At 39.3% G+C, this 16,630-nt stretch overlaps 1 protein-coding gene across 2 annotated transcripts in view; it reads left to right on the forward strand.

Moving 5' to 3' along the window:
• rbks (ribokinase) overlaps positions 1–16,630 on the forward strand; it is an 81,963-nt gene that overhangs the window by 31,104 nt on the left and 34,229 nt on the right. The window contains exon 3 of one of the 2 annotated variants that reach the window (XM_080849600.1): positions 11,668–11,800. In XM_080849600.1, the coding sequence (XP_080705726.1) occupies positions 11,668–11,800 (133 nt within the window). The remainder of the gene's footprint in view (positions 1–11,667; positions 11,801–16,630) is intronic. The other variant, XM_080849601.1, reaches the window with a different exon arrangement.

Here is a 16,630-nt window from a genome sequence, read left to right on the forward strand (position 1 = left end):
GAGCAAACACCTATGTTTACAAGGTTCACAGTAAAAAAGAAAACTTCCAAAACATGTTCAATGTGTTTTGTACATATTTTGAAAATAACCCAAATAAGCAATTTCATTGTATACCAAAAAGATTTAGATCGGCGGAATAAATGGTTAGCTATAAATGGTTGGCTGCAAATTAGAAGAGACAACTGGCAGCCAACAGCTAAGTGATTGTACAGTCAACACTATTTTCCTGCACCACTATCCATGGAGATGTTGATTTTGTGTTCAGAGTCTTGGAATGACTGACATGTTAAGTGAAATGCAGCACGTTGATATAATCGTGAACAATTGCTGTGTCTTATCAGAGCTAAACTCTCCTGACTAAGCTAGAATGCTAATAGCTAGCGACCTGCTAGCAAACTTTACTAAAGGCTTTAGCTAGCCCACATTGGCACTCTAAACCACCACTAAATTAAATCGGTTGATAATCGCTGTTTGAGTAACTTAGATGTCCTGTGATGACATACATGTGTTTTGCCTCCAGATGCCATTTATTGGTGTCGTTCACCCATCCTGCAACTGCATATTGATATGCATCTGTACTCTTGAAAGCCTTCAGGCTAAATCCTGTGTATGGGGATGGATTGTGTACAAGATAAATGTATATGTCGGGAAAAGACAGTTAGTTAATAAATATGGATCACAGCCAATAATCAATGTTTTTTCTAAATATCGCTGTCTTTCTGCCTCATTCAGATGTGCTATGTTCGTAGTCATGACTGTTTGGTAGCTAACTATGAAAGCTAACTAACTAACCACTAAAATGAAAAAATACTACTTTTGAAAAGTCTGAATTGGAAGAACCTATCAATAGAAAACAATAAAATTATTATATAACCGTTATTATTATTATTATTATTATTATTATTATATTTTTGCTCGATATTATTATATATGACTAACTAGCTACTATTTGGTACAAAAATTGTATAATACAATTGACCCTTCGCTAAGCCACGCCCAAAAACTGCCCCAGGCCAATCGTAGTTTAGCAACGGGTAACTAAGCGCGGAGGACCTGACAAGCATTTGGCAAAGTGAAGATTCCGAAGCACTGTGCCTATGGGTTGTGCAATACCGACAGCCGATACCCAAAGAGTTTTGGAGGGTGGGGTTGAATTTTTCCATTCCCAAAACCCAAAACTCAATATGAGAAATGCCGTGAGTGGATAAAGAAGTGTGGGAGGCCCCAATCGCAGCTGAATGTTTACAAAGAACACTTACATTTGCTTACAACAAGCTAATGTTAGCAAGCGAGCTAACTCATCTCAGTATTGCTTGCATATAATTACAGTTCTTTGTTCACAATGCACATATTTTAACGTAAAATGAGACTATAAGCTACATATCTACTGTTCGCGTTTGACATACTGTTGAATGTATTTTGGCACTTTGTTAAGTCTCCAACATGAGGACAAGCTAATGTTATCAAGCTAGCGGATAGTTAACTCATCTCAGTATTGCTTGCAAATGATTACGGTTCTTTGTTTAGAATGCGTACATTTTAACGTAAAATAAAATGGTAAGAGTCAAGATGCAGGCTCGCTTTGACATACTGTTCAATATATTTTAGTATTTTGTTAAATGACGGCCGACACACGACTTCCCCAATCCGATTGCTGCTCTCCCTGTGTCAGTTCCTACGTGGGAGCATCAGGGGGGTGCCGGAGGTTTTAATATGTATTTCCCCATTGTCTGACTTCGCGCAGATATCATGTATGTATCCCTCAAAAGCATACTGAATCCCCTTTTGCCTCGTTCTTTCAGAGATCTCCCCTGAACTCCAGAAATGAGTAATTATCTCTCTGCGGACATCAGATAACGGCACTTATCATTGAGATTGATATGCCAGGTACGAAAGCTTGTCAGGCGTAGCAACAGTAGTTAAGGTGGGCGGGGCTTAGCGAAGGGTGAATTGGAATAATGGTTGAGTCGGACACAAAGATGGCGGCAGGCTTCACGGAAGTGACGTCTATGGGACCCATGAATTGGCAAAATTTGCGATCAGATGAGGGGTGCGTGGCAGCGGCTGTGACAAAAAATATATGTTGCCCGTTTTTTCCAGCAACTGCCCTTCAAAATTCCTGTGCACGTCCCTGCGTACTCTGATATCAATGTAATGTTAGCGAATGTGGGGTGAGAAGCCTCCCTAATTTAGTATCCACTGTACATCCAAAACCAAATCTATTCTTGAGGTTTTGAATGTTAGAAGTTATCTTCTGCCCTGTCGTACGAAGCATACATTTTAGCTACGGTATTTTTCTCCCATTATTGATCATTTCACGTTTTGATTGAAAGTCCAGTTTTGAGAAATGTTTTAGCTTAGCTATAGAATCTTCCATTTTCGCAGTCAATGTCAAATATAAGTGTAGAACAAGAGCATCGGCAGAACAAGCATAAACCCGACCGTTTGGTTCTCAGTGGGCTTCATTGAGGCAGCGGTACTGCATACTTTTTCACTGCGCTTTTATGTCAAGATCAGCAAGGCTAAATAGGTTCTACGCTCAACCAAATTTGTGAGGGATTGCGCAATCTGAGATGAGGCACAGCTCGTTGCTGCCTCACTGTCTCGCTGTCTCCAGTCTGTTTGAACAGGATGTGCACAAATTCTGACTGGCACACATCTTTCAAAGTTGTCTTTTGTGGATGGCTGTTCATCTGTCCTAAGTGAATACATTTTCAAAAATGGTATGTTTGGTTGGGTTTTTAATACTTATTATTTATTATAGCTTGTATCCAGTGGTGTAGTGGTCCCTGGAGAAGTGGTTATACTCTTAATTGTTTTAAGCAGTCCATACAGCACAGGATAAACGCAGTTAGGATGGTGACAATCTAAAGTACAGAACAGTAACGTTATTGTTCAAGGGATGTGTGTGCATGTTACTGAAAGTATTTCATAGTCTTCAGCCCAAGAAGAGCGAGACTGAATTCTCGCAATTTTGAGAACTTACTTCTTTTGAAGATGAACAGGACATTTTTCAGTTTTAAGTAATGACTGGGTTGTTATTTTTGGTGCTGCTTTAGTATTGCCTATTGTGTTAAAATCAGCCCATGTTTATAAGTTTGCTAATTTTAGTCTGAATAAACTTCATAATTCTAAAAACAGGATTTACTTGTACTTTTACTTTCAATACTTAAGTAAGCTTGCCGGGGCTTTATGCTCCAGTGCTCAAAGATCTTTCTCCACCAAGCACGTCTCTTCCCCACCGAGCCAGCGAAGGTGGGCTACATCATCTCCCGTCTCTCGGGATCAGCCCTGGAGTGGGCCACCGCTGTCATGGATTGTCAGCGGCCCGAGGCAAATGACAGTCAGCTGTTCCTGCGTCGCCTGGGGTTGATGTTCGACACAGGGCGCACCGAGAACCAGGCAGCACAACGAGTCCTTACCCTCAACCAGGGGACCCAGTCCGTTGCCCAGTACGCCGTAGAGGCAGGGAGATTATTCCAGAGGAGGGGGGCTCGGTAGCTAAAGGCTCTGCTTTTGTGGCTTTTGTGGTATTGTGGTTTTTGATATTCTTGGAATTACCAGGAGGCCTGCACTCTGGGAGCGGAGCAGCCTTGGAGGGCAATATGGGACGACTAATTCCTTGAGGTAGTTTGGGGCCAGGTCGTTTAGGGCTTTATATGTTAGCAGGAGTTCTTTGAAATCGATTCTACTTTTGACGGGGAGCCAATGCAAAGAGGCGAGTACCGGTGAGATGTGTTCATACTTTTAAGTTCTGGTGAGTGTACGAGCAGCAGCGTTCTGTATAAGTTGGAGGCTCTTTATTGTGTTGATGCTGCATCCGGACAGAAGAGCATTACAGTTATCGAAGCGGGAAGTAATACATGCGTGGATTAGTTTCTCTGCATCTTGGAGGGATAGGACCTTTCTAATTTTGGCAATATTGCGGAAATTAAAAAATGATGTCTTTGAGATCTGTTTTATGTGTGAGTCAAGTAGGAGGTCTTGGTTGATAGTTACACCAAGGTTTTTGATGTTAGTGTTGGGTGTTGGGAAGCCATTGAGTGTGGATAGAAGGGTAGATAATGAAGTTCTCAATTGATCGGGGCCTACAAGCATAACCTCAGTTTTATCAGAGTTGAGGAGCAGGAAGTTGTTAGCCATCCAAGATTTTACATCATGGAGGCAAGCTTCTATCTTGGGTAAATGTAAAATTTCATCAGGTTTCATGGATAGGTAGAGTTGGGTGTCATCAGCATAGCAATGGAAGTTAATGCCATGATTCCTTACGACAGCACCTAATGGTAGCATATAAAGGGAAAAAAGCAGTGGTCCAAGGACAGAGCCTTGTGGAACACCGTAGTTTACTCTGGTGTGATTTGACGACTTCTCATGGACATGAACAAATCAGAGAGGTAAGATCTAAACCAAGATAGGGCACAGCCTTTGATGCCAACGTGATGTTCAAGTCTCTGTAACAGGATATGATGATCTATAGTGTCGAAAGCAGCACTTAGGTCTAGGAGAACTAATATTGAGGTGCACCCTTGATCAGATGCGATTATTAGGCGATTAGTAGGTCATCCTTCATGTTTGATCCTTCTCACTCCGTTCGCTCCTTGTTTGCAACCGATGATTTGCGCTTTATTTAAAATGCAGCATATGCGTGTTGTTTAATAACTTTCTAACGGCATATTAGCCTGTTCCTTTAAAACATAATAAGGGCAGTGCACGTTTGCTTTATAGGCCTAAAAATTGGGATTGTGGCAAATTCAGATTGTGTTTGCGAGACGGGATTTTTAAGAAATTCCAATCAGATAATTTGACCGGTGAGCTCTAATATTTTCGGACATTTCAATTTTTTTTTCGGACAAAGACCGGCAATTACCGGACAACGGAAACGCTGGTTTGCGCGCTGCGGCCCATTAAATAGCCTACAGGTTTTTTTACAGAGTGCGTGACTAAAGACCGAAATGAGTGGCTGTCACGCTCACGCTCCAGCCCAAACCCCGCCCACAAAATGTTTGGTCAGGGAGATTTGGTCTGGCTCTGAGCTAGTTGGGAGAGAGTTTCATCGGGCGGATAAAGCCGGACCAATCAAATTGTCAGGGCGGGCTTTATACAATGATGGACAGATGATCAAGCGGTAGATTCGAAATTCTCCCAAGATTGCGGCGTATCCGGCTTGTAAAGTGGGACATATTTTATGTAAATGATGCTATCTACACAACTTTTTTTATGTCTACATTGACTCGGTTAGTTGTATATGTGCAACACGAATGTTGCCGAGGATTGTATGTCTTAACTGAAGCGCTCTAGACCATTATTGTTAGGTCATTGCTAACGCTTACACCAAAGTCTCAACAGATATTGACAGCGCATTCATTTTGAAAGAGGAACAGAGAAACGCGATCAAGGCATTTGTCAATCGAAAAGATGTTTTTGCCGTCCTTCCTACGGGATCAGGTTTTAATGTATCAGATGGTCATACTTCGTTGCTCTGATTGGTTCTAGGTATCCAATGAGCCAAGATGCATTTTTTCCCCCTGGTTCCTTGAAACACGCCCCATAATCACAGCCCAATGGTTCAGTATCAGACTCATATTCTGACTAGAATTATGAGTATGACATCGTCAGGCTACTGCCACTATACATATGCACAATACTCTGCACCCTTCTGCTATCTGCACTTCTGGTTAGATTCCGTTGTCTCAGTACTTGTACTCTACTCTGTAATAAAGTTGAATCTAATCTATTCTAATGTCATTTTTGACCTTGATTTTTGGGGTCAACTTCCTGTGTAATGCTGACCACAACCCCCTGTGTGATGTCACCTACCTTATGTCATGTGATTTTAGTTATATGCTTGCTAAGCAATGTATCAGCACCCCTAACTTACCATAGCCTTTTCCAGGCAGAAGTAAATTCCTTTTTCCTTATTCTGTCCCAAATTACCTGATGTCCAAATATACCTGAATTCACCCTAATAAGAAATGCCATCGTGCGCCAGTGTTGTAAATGTTGTACGAAGATAATCTGTAACTTGTGGACGTTGTATTGTTAAAAGGTGAGTACTTTGGTAGATTAAAGTGTAAACTTTGAATACAAATGCGAGTACAACTTCTATACAATTCGTAAAACGTATTTTAGGAAATAAATGACATTGCTTGACTGTGTAGCTATTTGTCTCTGTTTTGTTATCGACTTTCATCCAAGAGAATGAGTAAGATCTTTACTAAGAGTCTTTGACTACTATTAACGTTAACTATACGTTATCACCAATGTTTATCGTGACTAGTAGGCTCTAACGTGACTAGTAGGCTCTAGTAGCCTATAGGTCTATGATGTCCATACACGCCCCTGTCTCTAAGTGATGCAATGCGCCTCGTGCGCGTCTCATTCACCAGGTGAAGCGATTCACCCAAGCGAATCGCTGCAATTCGCTTACCGGAACCTAGCTTGTCAACCAACCTGTCAATCAAAAACTGGCAGGTATGTCACATTATAATATGCCATCAGTCATTTTTGACAGAAAGTCAATCTTACGTACTGATCATTATTATATACTAGTGCAGTGCCCGTAGGAATTATGCATTCTGTAATGTTAGCAGACGTAGGTGTAGCTGTTGGGTAGTGTTATAGCAAGACATATTTGCACTCCACATAGGTACAGGTTACACTGAAGTATTATTGTGATGCATGTTTCCTTTTCATTAAGAAATGTTTTAATGTAAACCTTTTTGGAGATATACCAACAAATAAAGTTTGAGATTATGTAGTGGATGCAGTTGGATATAGATGTCAACGTTGCTGTCTAAACTATAAACTAAATGTCATAAAGAAAGAAATTATTTAAAATGAAGTTATGGTTGAAATAGGATCACTTCTTTATTGTAAGGGTAAGTGTAGGGTAAGAATGGTCATGCAGTTGGACTCAAATGTAAGTTAATTTTATTGAATGTATGTAGCCTACTGTACTGTATGACTTCGATGATGCTAGCTTTGACAGCCCACTCTCAGACAGATCGTAAGCTAATAAATGTCCTTACAATGGGAACACAGTTTAAATACTCTGACTGGAGATGGCGTTACTATCCCCCACCCGAATTCAGTGCAGGACTGGGAGGATAACATGACAACGTGGCCCAACATAATTTACAGCGAGATTTGCGCTGACTGGAGATGGCGTTACTATCCCCCACCCGAATTCAGTGCAGGTCTGTGAGGATAACATGACAACGTGGCCCAACATAGTTTACAGCGAGATTTGCGCATATTTCGTGGACTCCATAGCAACAGATGGGAAAGCAATGGACAATCTGAAAGCCTCCGAGGCTTATCAATAAGCTACCATTTGTAGCGGTGTATACTCAAACGATAACCCATAGTGCCTAACTGTCTGTTAGATGACTGTACAACTCTAGACATTACTTTGATAAACGAATAGATAAAATCAATCACTTGGCACTATGAATTCAGAGAGAGAGTTGTATTGAGTAAAATTCATGCGTTTTGCATATGCCATGAATACGTGCTGTAATCACAGTTACATTTCAACCATGCTTATGAAATGAGTTTGCCAAGTTGTAAGTCGAATAAGTGCAGAAATGTACTGTAAAAATACGCTATACTAATAAACAATATGAATATTTTGATGGATTACTATTCCCTGTCTGTTAGATGACTGTACAACTCTAGACATTACTTTGATAAACGAATAGATAAAATCAATCACTGTCTTAAGATTACCTGAGCAAAAGTCTGTATCTGTTCACCAAGAAGAATTTGAATGCGGACCTCCTTATCGTATCCAACGCTATTCTGAACTTTGAGTGAAGGCAGGATAGTTTAATACCGCTACGCGTATATTGTTTGATTGTGACGTAATTTCGGTGCACAATCGGTCAGTGGGACTTGCTACGGGAAACGATAACCCATAGTGCCTACGGGAAACGGTAAAATACAAATATCTCGCGAACTATGAATTCAGAAATCTTCAAAATCAAGGATGCACAGGTTCATGACATGTGTAAGCTACATGCGAAATCTCATAACTAACGTAACTACCGTCAGGGAGATACGCCCTAGATGGACACACACACAGAGCTTTCTGGATTTATAGATAGATTGAATTGTATTCATGGTGTATGTGGGTCCACTACTATCCATGGTCACACACTTGATCTGGTTTTTACTCTGGGTTTAATTTTGATGGTTTATCTTCTAAGAATTTTGTCTCTGATCAAAACTCTATTCTTTTTAACTGTTGTCCACAGTATTGAGGTCCTTCTACTTTATCTAATGACTTGTTTAACTTAAATGAGTTATCTACAACTGTTTAGACACTATTACACCCTTCAAAACAAAGACAACCAACTAGAAACAGATGCCCTTTGATCAATAACGAAATATTCACACTTAAATATGTAAGCAGGAGAACTGAGTGGAAGTGGAAAAGTTCCTTGGTTACTCAAGTTGCTGTTTTCTATCTCCATTTAAAAGAGTGCACAATATCTGCATTATTTGTAGAAGATTGTATTTGTTTTATCTCTTTAAAAAATAAATAAATAACATGACAGGTTAGTCCCAGATCAAAGAAGATCTATTGATTTGTTGCACAAATTATTTTTAATTACAGTGCATGAAATGCCCTGTATTGTTATTCCTAGGCTTCTTATTACAGTGCATGAAATGCCCTGTATTGTTATTCCTTCGTTTCATATTCTTATTCCGCTTACCTTTTTGCTGCGCTTAATTCAGCTCGAACCGCTTAACTTAGACACTTCGTTCAAACTTTGCTGCGTAGGTCTTGTAAAGGACTATGTAATTTTCATTTTTCTGAACTTTATACTTTATACTTTAATACCAGATATTAAAGAAAAACAAATCAAAATTTTCCCATTGACTTACATTGGGCCATTATGACATAATAGGGTAATTAAACTGGCTTGCACCTGTGCTTCACTGACACCTGCGCCAATGTTCCAAGGCTCCTTTTCTCTCGGTCCCTCTCCATTCAACTGTATAACTAGGACTATTAATAGACACCTTCCATACTCTACTTTTTTTCTCTCTCCTTCTTTCTCTCTATCCCTCTCACTCTACTTTCTCTCACAATCCATCTCTCTGCTTCACTCTTTTTTCTCTCCTTCTTTCAATATTTTCCCACTTCACTCTCTCTTTACTGTCTTTATCCAGAGCCACTCTTGTTCACTCTTTCCTTTCTTCTTTCTTTCTTCCACTCTTCTTTCCTCTCTTCTTTCCTTCTTCCACTCTTCTTTCCTTTCTTCACTCTTCTTTCCTTTCTTCAGTCTTCTTTCCTTTCTCCTTTCCTTCTTTCACTCTTCCTTCCTTCTTTCACTCTTCTTTCTTTTCTTCTTTCCTTCTTCCACTATTCTTTCCTTTCTTCTTTTACTCTTCTTTCTTTTCTTCTTTCATTTCTTCTTTCCTTCTTCCACTCTTCTTTACTTTCTTCACTCTTCTTTACTTTCTTCACTCTTCTTTCTTTTCTTCTTTCCTTCTTCCATTCTTCTTTACTTTCTTCCACTCTTCTTTCTTTTCTTCTTTCTTTCTTCCACTCTTCTTTACTTTCTTCACTCTTCTTTCATTTCTTCCACACTTCTTCCCTTCTTTTACTCTTCTTTCCTTTCTTCTTTCCTTCTCTCACTCTTCTTTCTTTTATTCTTCCTTTCTTTACTTTTGCATTTCATGCACTGGTATTTCCTTCAGGAAATGCATTTTCTAGTTACAGTGCATGAAATGCCCTGTATTGTTATTCCTAGGCTTCTTCTTCTTCTTCTTCTTCTTATTCTTGTTACCTTTTTCTGCGATTAGTTCAGCCCGAACCGCTTAACGTAAACTTCATTCAAACTTTGACGCGTAGGTCTTGTAAACGACACTTATGCTATGTATTTTTCACTTTTCTAAACTTTATACTTTTTAAGATATTAAAGAAAAACAAATATAAATTTCTCCCATTGACTTACATTGGGCCATTATGACATCATAATAGGGTCTTTAAACTGGCTTGCACCTGTGCTTCACTGACAGCTGCACCAAATCAAAGGAACCTCTACTCTCTCTGTCCCTCTCAATTTAACTGTAACTAGGACCATTAAGACACCATCCATTCTCTACTTTTTTTTCTCTCCATCTCTCCATCTTTCTCTCTCAGTCAACTTTCTCTCACCCTCAATGTCTCTTCTTCACTCCATTTTTATCTCCTTTTTTCAATATTTTCACTCTCTCTTTATCTCTTCATCCAGAGCCACTCTTGTTCACTCTTCTTTCCTTCTTCCACTCTTCTTTCCTTTCTTCTTTTCTTCTTTCACTCTTCTTTCCTTTGTTCTTTCCTTCTTTCACTCTTCTTTCTTTTCTTATTTCCTTCTTCCACTCTTCTTTCCTTCCTTCACTCTTCTTTCCTTTCTTCTTTCATTATTTCACTCTTCTTTCTTTTCTTCTTTCCTTCTTCCACTCTTCTTTCCTTTCTTCACTCTTCTTTCTTTTCTTCTTTCCTTCTTTCACTCTTCTTTCCTTCTTCCGCTCTTCTCTCCTTTCTTCACTCTTCTTTCCTTTTGTCTTTCCTTCTTCCACTCTTCTTTCCTTTCTTCTTTCCTTTCTTCTTTCCTTCTTTCACTCTTCTTTCTTTTCTTCTTCCTTTCTTAACCTTTGCATTTCATGCACTGGTATTTCCTTCAGGAAATGCATTTTCTAGTTTCTTTTCTTCTTCCACTCTTCTTTCCTTTCTTCACTCTTCTTTCTTTTCTTCTTTCCTTCTTTCACTCTTCTTTCCTTCATCCTCTCTTCTCTCCTTTCTTCACTCTTCTTTCTTTTCTTCTTTCCTTCTTTCACTCTTCTTTCCTTCATCCTCTCTTCTCTCCTTTCTTTCCTTTCTTCTTTCCTTCTCCCACTCTTCTTTCCTTTCTTATTTCCTTCTTTCACTCTTCTTTCTTTTCTTCTTCCTTTCCTAACTTTTGCATTTCATGCACTGGTATTTCCTTCAGGAAATGCATTTTCTAGTTCTTCTTCATCTTATTATTCTTTGTACCGACTTCTGCGATTAATTCAGCTCGAACCGCTTAACGTAGAAGCTTCATTCAAACTTTGCTGCGTAGGTCTTGTTAAGGACACTTAAGCTATGTACTTTCTTTCTTCCACTCTTCTTTCCTTTCTTCTTTCCTTCTTCCACTCTTCTTTCCTTCTTTCACTATTCTTTCCTTTCTTCTTTCCTTCTTTCAATTTTCTTTCTTTTCTTCTTTCCTTCTTCCACTCTTCTTTTCTTCTTCCACTCTTATTTCCTTCTTTCACTCTTCTTTCCTTCTTTCACTCTTCTTTCTTTTCTTCTTTCCATCTTCCACTCTTCTTTCCTTTCTTGACCCTTCTTACCTTTCTTCTTCCACTCTTCTTTCCTTCTTTTACTCTTCATTCCTTTCTCTTCTCCTTCTTTCACTCTTCTTTCTTTTCTTCTTCCTTTCTTAACTTTTGCATTTCATGCACTGGTATTTCCTTCAGGAAATGCATTTTCTAGTTTAGTTTTGTGTTTTTTCATTTTATTAAGTAATTTGAATATAGTTTATTTCATCTTTTCAATACATATGACAAAGAAGTTCCCATCAGGTATCAGTTAAGCATGTCCAACTCAATCAATCCAATTCCTTTCTTCTAAAACATACTCCTCTTTTATTTTAGTCAGGCCCCAAGACTGCCCAGAGTTGGAGAGACCATCCATGGACACAAGTTTTTCATTGGCTTTGGTGGGAAAGGAGCCAATCAGTGTGTACAGGCCGCCCGGATGGGAGCCAAAACTGCAATGGTCTGCAAGGTATTGTGTATTTGTTTGTGACTGCATGTGTATCTTTGTCTTCACATTTTGAGTATTTTTTGAGTATAACACAATCAGTATAACTCCGCTGGTTGCAATGGCAGTCCCTCCCACCCACCCCTATTCCAAATGTTATCTAATGGCCTGTTTCAGGGATAAAAACCCTAACTATCAGCCATGTGCCTCTCAGAACAAAAAGCTCAATCGATATAGATGGAAGGCATAGAAGCTGCACAAAAATAGATGCTGAACTTTCAGAAAGCGCCAGAGAAGGTATTGAGGCTGTAAAGTGCAGGTGAAGGAGTGCCGATGGTGATGAGGTCCATAATCCTCTCTCTTGCACATATTTGCCTGTTGGATAAAAGAGAAACCAGGGGTGAAGGGGGACAGTTCTGCCTCCATTCTAGGTGTGATCTGATCTAAATTGAGCAAAAAGATTCTAATCTGTCCATTTTTGTACAGGGTTCTTGCACCATTTCAAAAGTAAAATGTAATGCTTTTTAAGACCTTTTAAAGACCTCAACAAATATAATTTAAGACCAAAAATTGTCACAATTTCTTTGGAATACTCAATTTATTGCCTCCTACAATGGAACTCAAAACTTAAAGTTTTCAATTTGTTATCAATTATGTGAACTGTGTAAACTCTGCAAAAATACTTTTTCATGAGACCTTTTTTTTCAAATTAGGAGACAGTCTAATAACTGACAATAACCCTTCCAACACTGTTTGGCCAATATAGATGTAAACAATCAAAGCTCACAGTTGGAATTTTCATTTGTTTTGTTCCTTTGTGATGCAGAACAGAGCCAACATAACATAGCCTACATAAGTTTGGATTACACTAAACAACACAATGCATTGCATGAAGGAACCATATTGAATAATGAAAATAATAACTGTTTGAAAACACAAATGTTATCACATGACTCTTCATGAGAGAAACCAATGAATAGAGGTCCATTGTTTTGTAACATCCCACATTCTCCTCAAGACATGAGACGTAGTTCTGCCACTCTCTTCTTAATTTCACTGTCTAGGTCCACCAACTCCCCTCTCTTTTCCTTGCATCTTTTTCTAATGGAATTGAATTTAGTGATAAGTTCTGCCATCTAAGACAATAATAATAAGACAAAAAATATCAACCATGAATCATTATATCATTACCATCAATCACTTCAATTTAGGCTTGAAAAAATGCTGCCAGCGGTAGCCAAGACAGACTTCATTTCAAAAGAAAATGTGACTTTTCATGGGTACTTTCATTGTGTAAAGTTTCATTTTGATAGAAGTAAAGGGGAAAAAATGCATTTTTGAGATGTATTTTTACCATGCATTATTAGCACACATCTCAGATTGATGAGAATGAAAGATATTTCCTCAACTAGGATTTCTTAGGACTTTAAGTTTGTTGTTCTGGACACCTCAAAGAAATGATCCATGCTAAAAAAATTTTTTTTACAATTAGTCTGTCATAAAACGCTATTCTGCTTGGACTTTAGCGGTGAAAACTCCTCGATAGGTTTTGGTGGGTTGTGTCAGTGGAGTAGCCAGCCAGCCACAATTTTGTCAACAGTCCACTTATAGAGAAAACGAGTCGACTCTCTTCAGTACCTGTGATAGACAGGATACAGCTACGCTGCAGCAGGATGACAGCTGTGTAACTTTGCTCGACATTTTCAAAGCTAGCTAATCTTGTAAGACTTACAAATCAACACCCTTCGGTAGGGATGAGAACCGATAAGATTTTAACGATTCCGGTTCCTTATCGATTCCTGCTTATCGAACCGATTCCTCCTCGATTCTCTTAACGATTCTTATAATTGGGTAAGGGGTGAAAAAAGAGCACAAACGGGTTTTTTACATTAATGTTCTTTTATATAAATTTCTAGAATGTTTACATACACATTTAAATAAAACTTACATAACTTAAATAAAATGTGTTCTGTTTAATATAAACGTTCATAAAAATAACAATGCTCCTTCCTTTTGTAAAAGGGTTTATTAACTGAGCTGCCAAAAAAATTTAACTAGCAGTGGCAAAGACTATTTACAATTTTTGTGCAGAAAAATTTGCATGTCTGCCTTCTCTGGGAGGATACGCGATCGCTCAGGGCTAATTGTGTCTCCAGCTTGACTGTATATTTTCTTGTAGGTTGCTTGGTTGTATTGCTAATAGCGAACTATTATGCTTAAAGCTTCTAATAGCAATGTAAAGTCCACTACAAACACAATAACGTACTGAAACATACTTACTTGTATCATGTACAAACTAGGCACTCAGTATATTTAACACTTAGCTATTGCTGCCACTGAATTGGCTACGAGAAACTTATCAATATCGAACTGTCAAACTGAGGGAGCTGCACGCGTTATTATTAACGGAGTCTTTTGTACAGCCTAACCCTACCCTAGAACCAACAGAGGGGAGGCAAGCACTGCCCCTGCCTCTAGCCAACGGCTGAAAATAGAAGATTCTACAGTTAAGCTAGCCTAGTTATGTAAGTTATATATAATATATGACAATGTCCAACATCGCCCATTCTGTTAAGCAATTCAATGCTAAGTTTAGTAATGGTTAACACGAAAACGCAAACGTTTGCTGATAACACACGAGTAACACCGTTATGACTTATGATAAAACATTTTGAGGAGTTTACCTTGGCAAGTTAGGGATGAATCTCCGACGTTAGTTGAGCTGCTGCTGGCATCGAAAACATGACATTCTTGTAATTTTATAACATGTGTGCTCAAGTGCTTATTCATGGTAGATGTACTTCCTCCCTTTGAGGAAATACATTTTTTACAGAGGTTACAAGTGACCGTGTTTGCATCCGTTCGGGTGAAATAAAGCCACACTTTAGATCGCTTCTGTCGAGTTGCCATTTCTGCTGCGGTCTGATTATTATTTAGAGTTTGCGCATGCGCAAACGGCACATAGACCCGTTAACAGACCCGGTTATGAATTTGGCTAACGATTCCAAAGATTCGGCTCATTGGGAACCGGTTCTAAACAAGACCCGGTTCTCGGTTCCCATCCCTACCCTTCGGGTTGGACGAAATAGGAGGGATAACGGCCTTTCTTACACATGGGTTGAAACGTATCAAATGTGTCTACAGCTTTGTTTTCGTGTCAGATGTAATGTAACGTTAACTCACTGCTAGCTTGTAGTCGGTTTTGAAGAACTTGGCAGCTATTCATTATAGCTAGTTAAAGTTCAAAGTTCTTTATTTGTCATTGCCACAAAGACAACGAGACAGTAGAGGCAGCAACAGACTTCTTATACAGCTAAATAATAATAAATAACAAATAATAAATAGATTCATAAATATCATACATAAAATAATAATAAAAATAATAAAAGCAATATATCTCCATATCTCCATATTAAGGTGCATCAAGTGTAAGAGTGCAGTCCATGGGGGGCGGGGCGGGCTGGGCCGGGGGGGGATGAAGGGGGATGGGGGGTGGGGTGGGTTAGCTGTTGAGGAACCTTATTGCACAGGGATAGAAGCTCTTTGCAATCCTGGAGGTGCGTGCCTTTTTTGATCTGAACCTTTTCCCTGACGGGAGTAACAGGAACAGATGATGGGCAGGATGAGAAGGGTCTGTGAGGATGCGTTTAGAGCGCTGCAGGCAATGGGAGGAGGAGATGGACAAGATGTCGGGCAGCTCTACTCCAACGATCCTTCTCGCTGTTTTAATCAGCCTCTGGATGGCTGCCTGCTCCGCCTTTGTACAGCTGTAGGACCATACATTCAGGCAGTATGTAAGCACACTCTCTATAGCGCAGTGGTAGAAGTTATACAGCAGCCTCTGAGGAAGGTGTTCTTTCCTCAACTTCCGGAAGTAAAAGAGGCGTTGCTGGGCCTTCCCCAAAACGGAAGCTGTGTTTTTGACCCAGGACAACTCCTCCGTCAGTGTCAGACCCAGAAACTTTAGAGAGGTGACACGCTCAACCTCTTCACCGTTGATGTAGAGTGGGAGATGGGGATTATGCTGGGAAGACTTCCGGAAGTCAATGATCATCTCTTTTGTTTTCTTTATGTTGAGACTGAGGTTATGCTCAGAACACCAGACTGCCAGGTTTCCCACTTCTTGCCTGTAGGCAGCCTCATCGTTGTTGGAGATGAGGCCAAGCACTGTTGTATCATCTGCAAATTTGAAGATGTAGTTGGATGGGCAGGAGGGAGCACAGTCATGGGTGTAGAGGGTGTATAAAAGTGGGCTGAGCTAGTTACACCCATCGGTTATCATAGGTTGTGAATTATTTGAGGCATGGCATTTTACTAGCATGGCTCTTGAGTTGCTCTTGTTGCAATTCATTATCAGAGACGAATTTTTGAACGGTTTGCATTTTGAACCTCACATCGACAACCGCGTAATGGCGACACACAGCCTGACGTCAGCCTCTATAGCCGTACGTACCGTAAACAGCTATTAAATTGCGGAGACTCATCTCACACAATACTAAATTAATCAACTATTAGATGTTTTACGATGCGCCACTGTGCTATCTCATCGTCATTAATTGCACCGGCAAAAAATTAATACCTACAGCAACTTTACGTGAAATTTAAGACAATTTAAGACCTTAAATACCCGAATTTCAATTTAAGACTTTTTAAGGACCCACGGGAACCCTGTTGTAATTATACTGTATATATTTATAAAAGGAATTTTGGCTTTTGAAATATATATACGTATATAAGGAATAATGGCTTGATTCACAGTTTCTTGTCAATGAAAGGCCTTGACTCTCATTATTACTAGTTTGAAAAGCCAACTATTAAAGGTAAAGGTTATTTAATAACATAAAGATTTGTGTC

The sequence above is a fragment of the Sprattus sprattus genome (genome assembly GCF_963457725.1).
Source record: "Sprattus sprattus genome assembly, chromosome: 13".
NCBI lineage: Eukaryota > Metazoa > Chordata > Actinopteri > Clupeiformes > Clupeidae > Sprattus > Sprattus sprattus.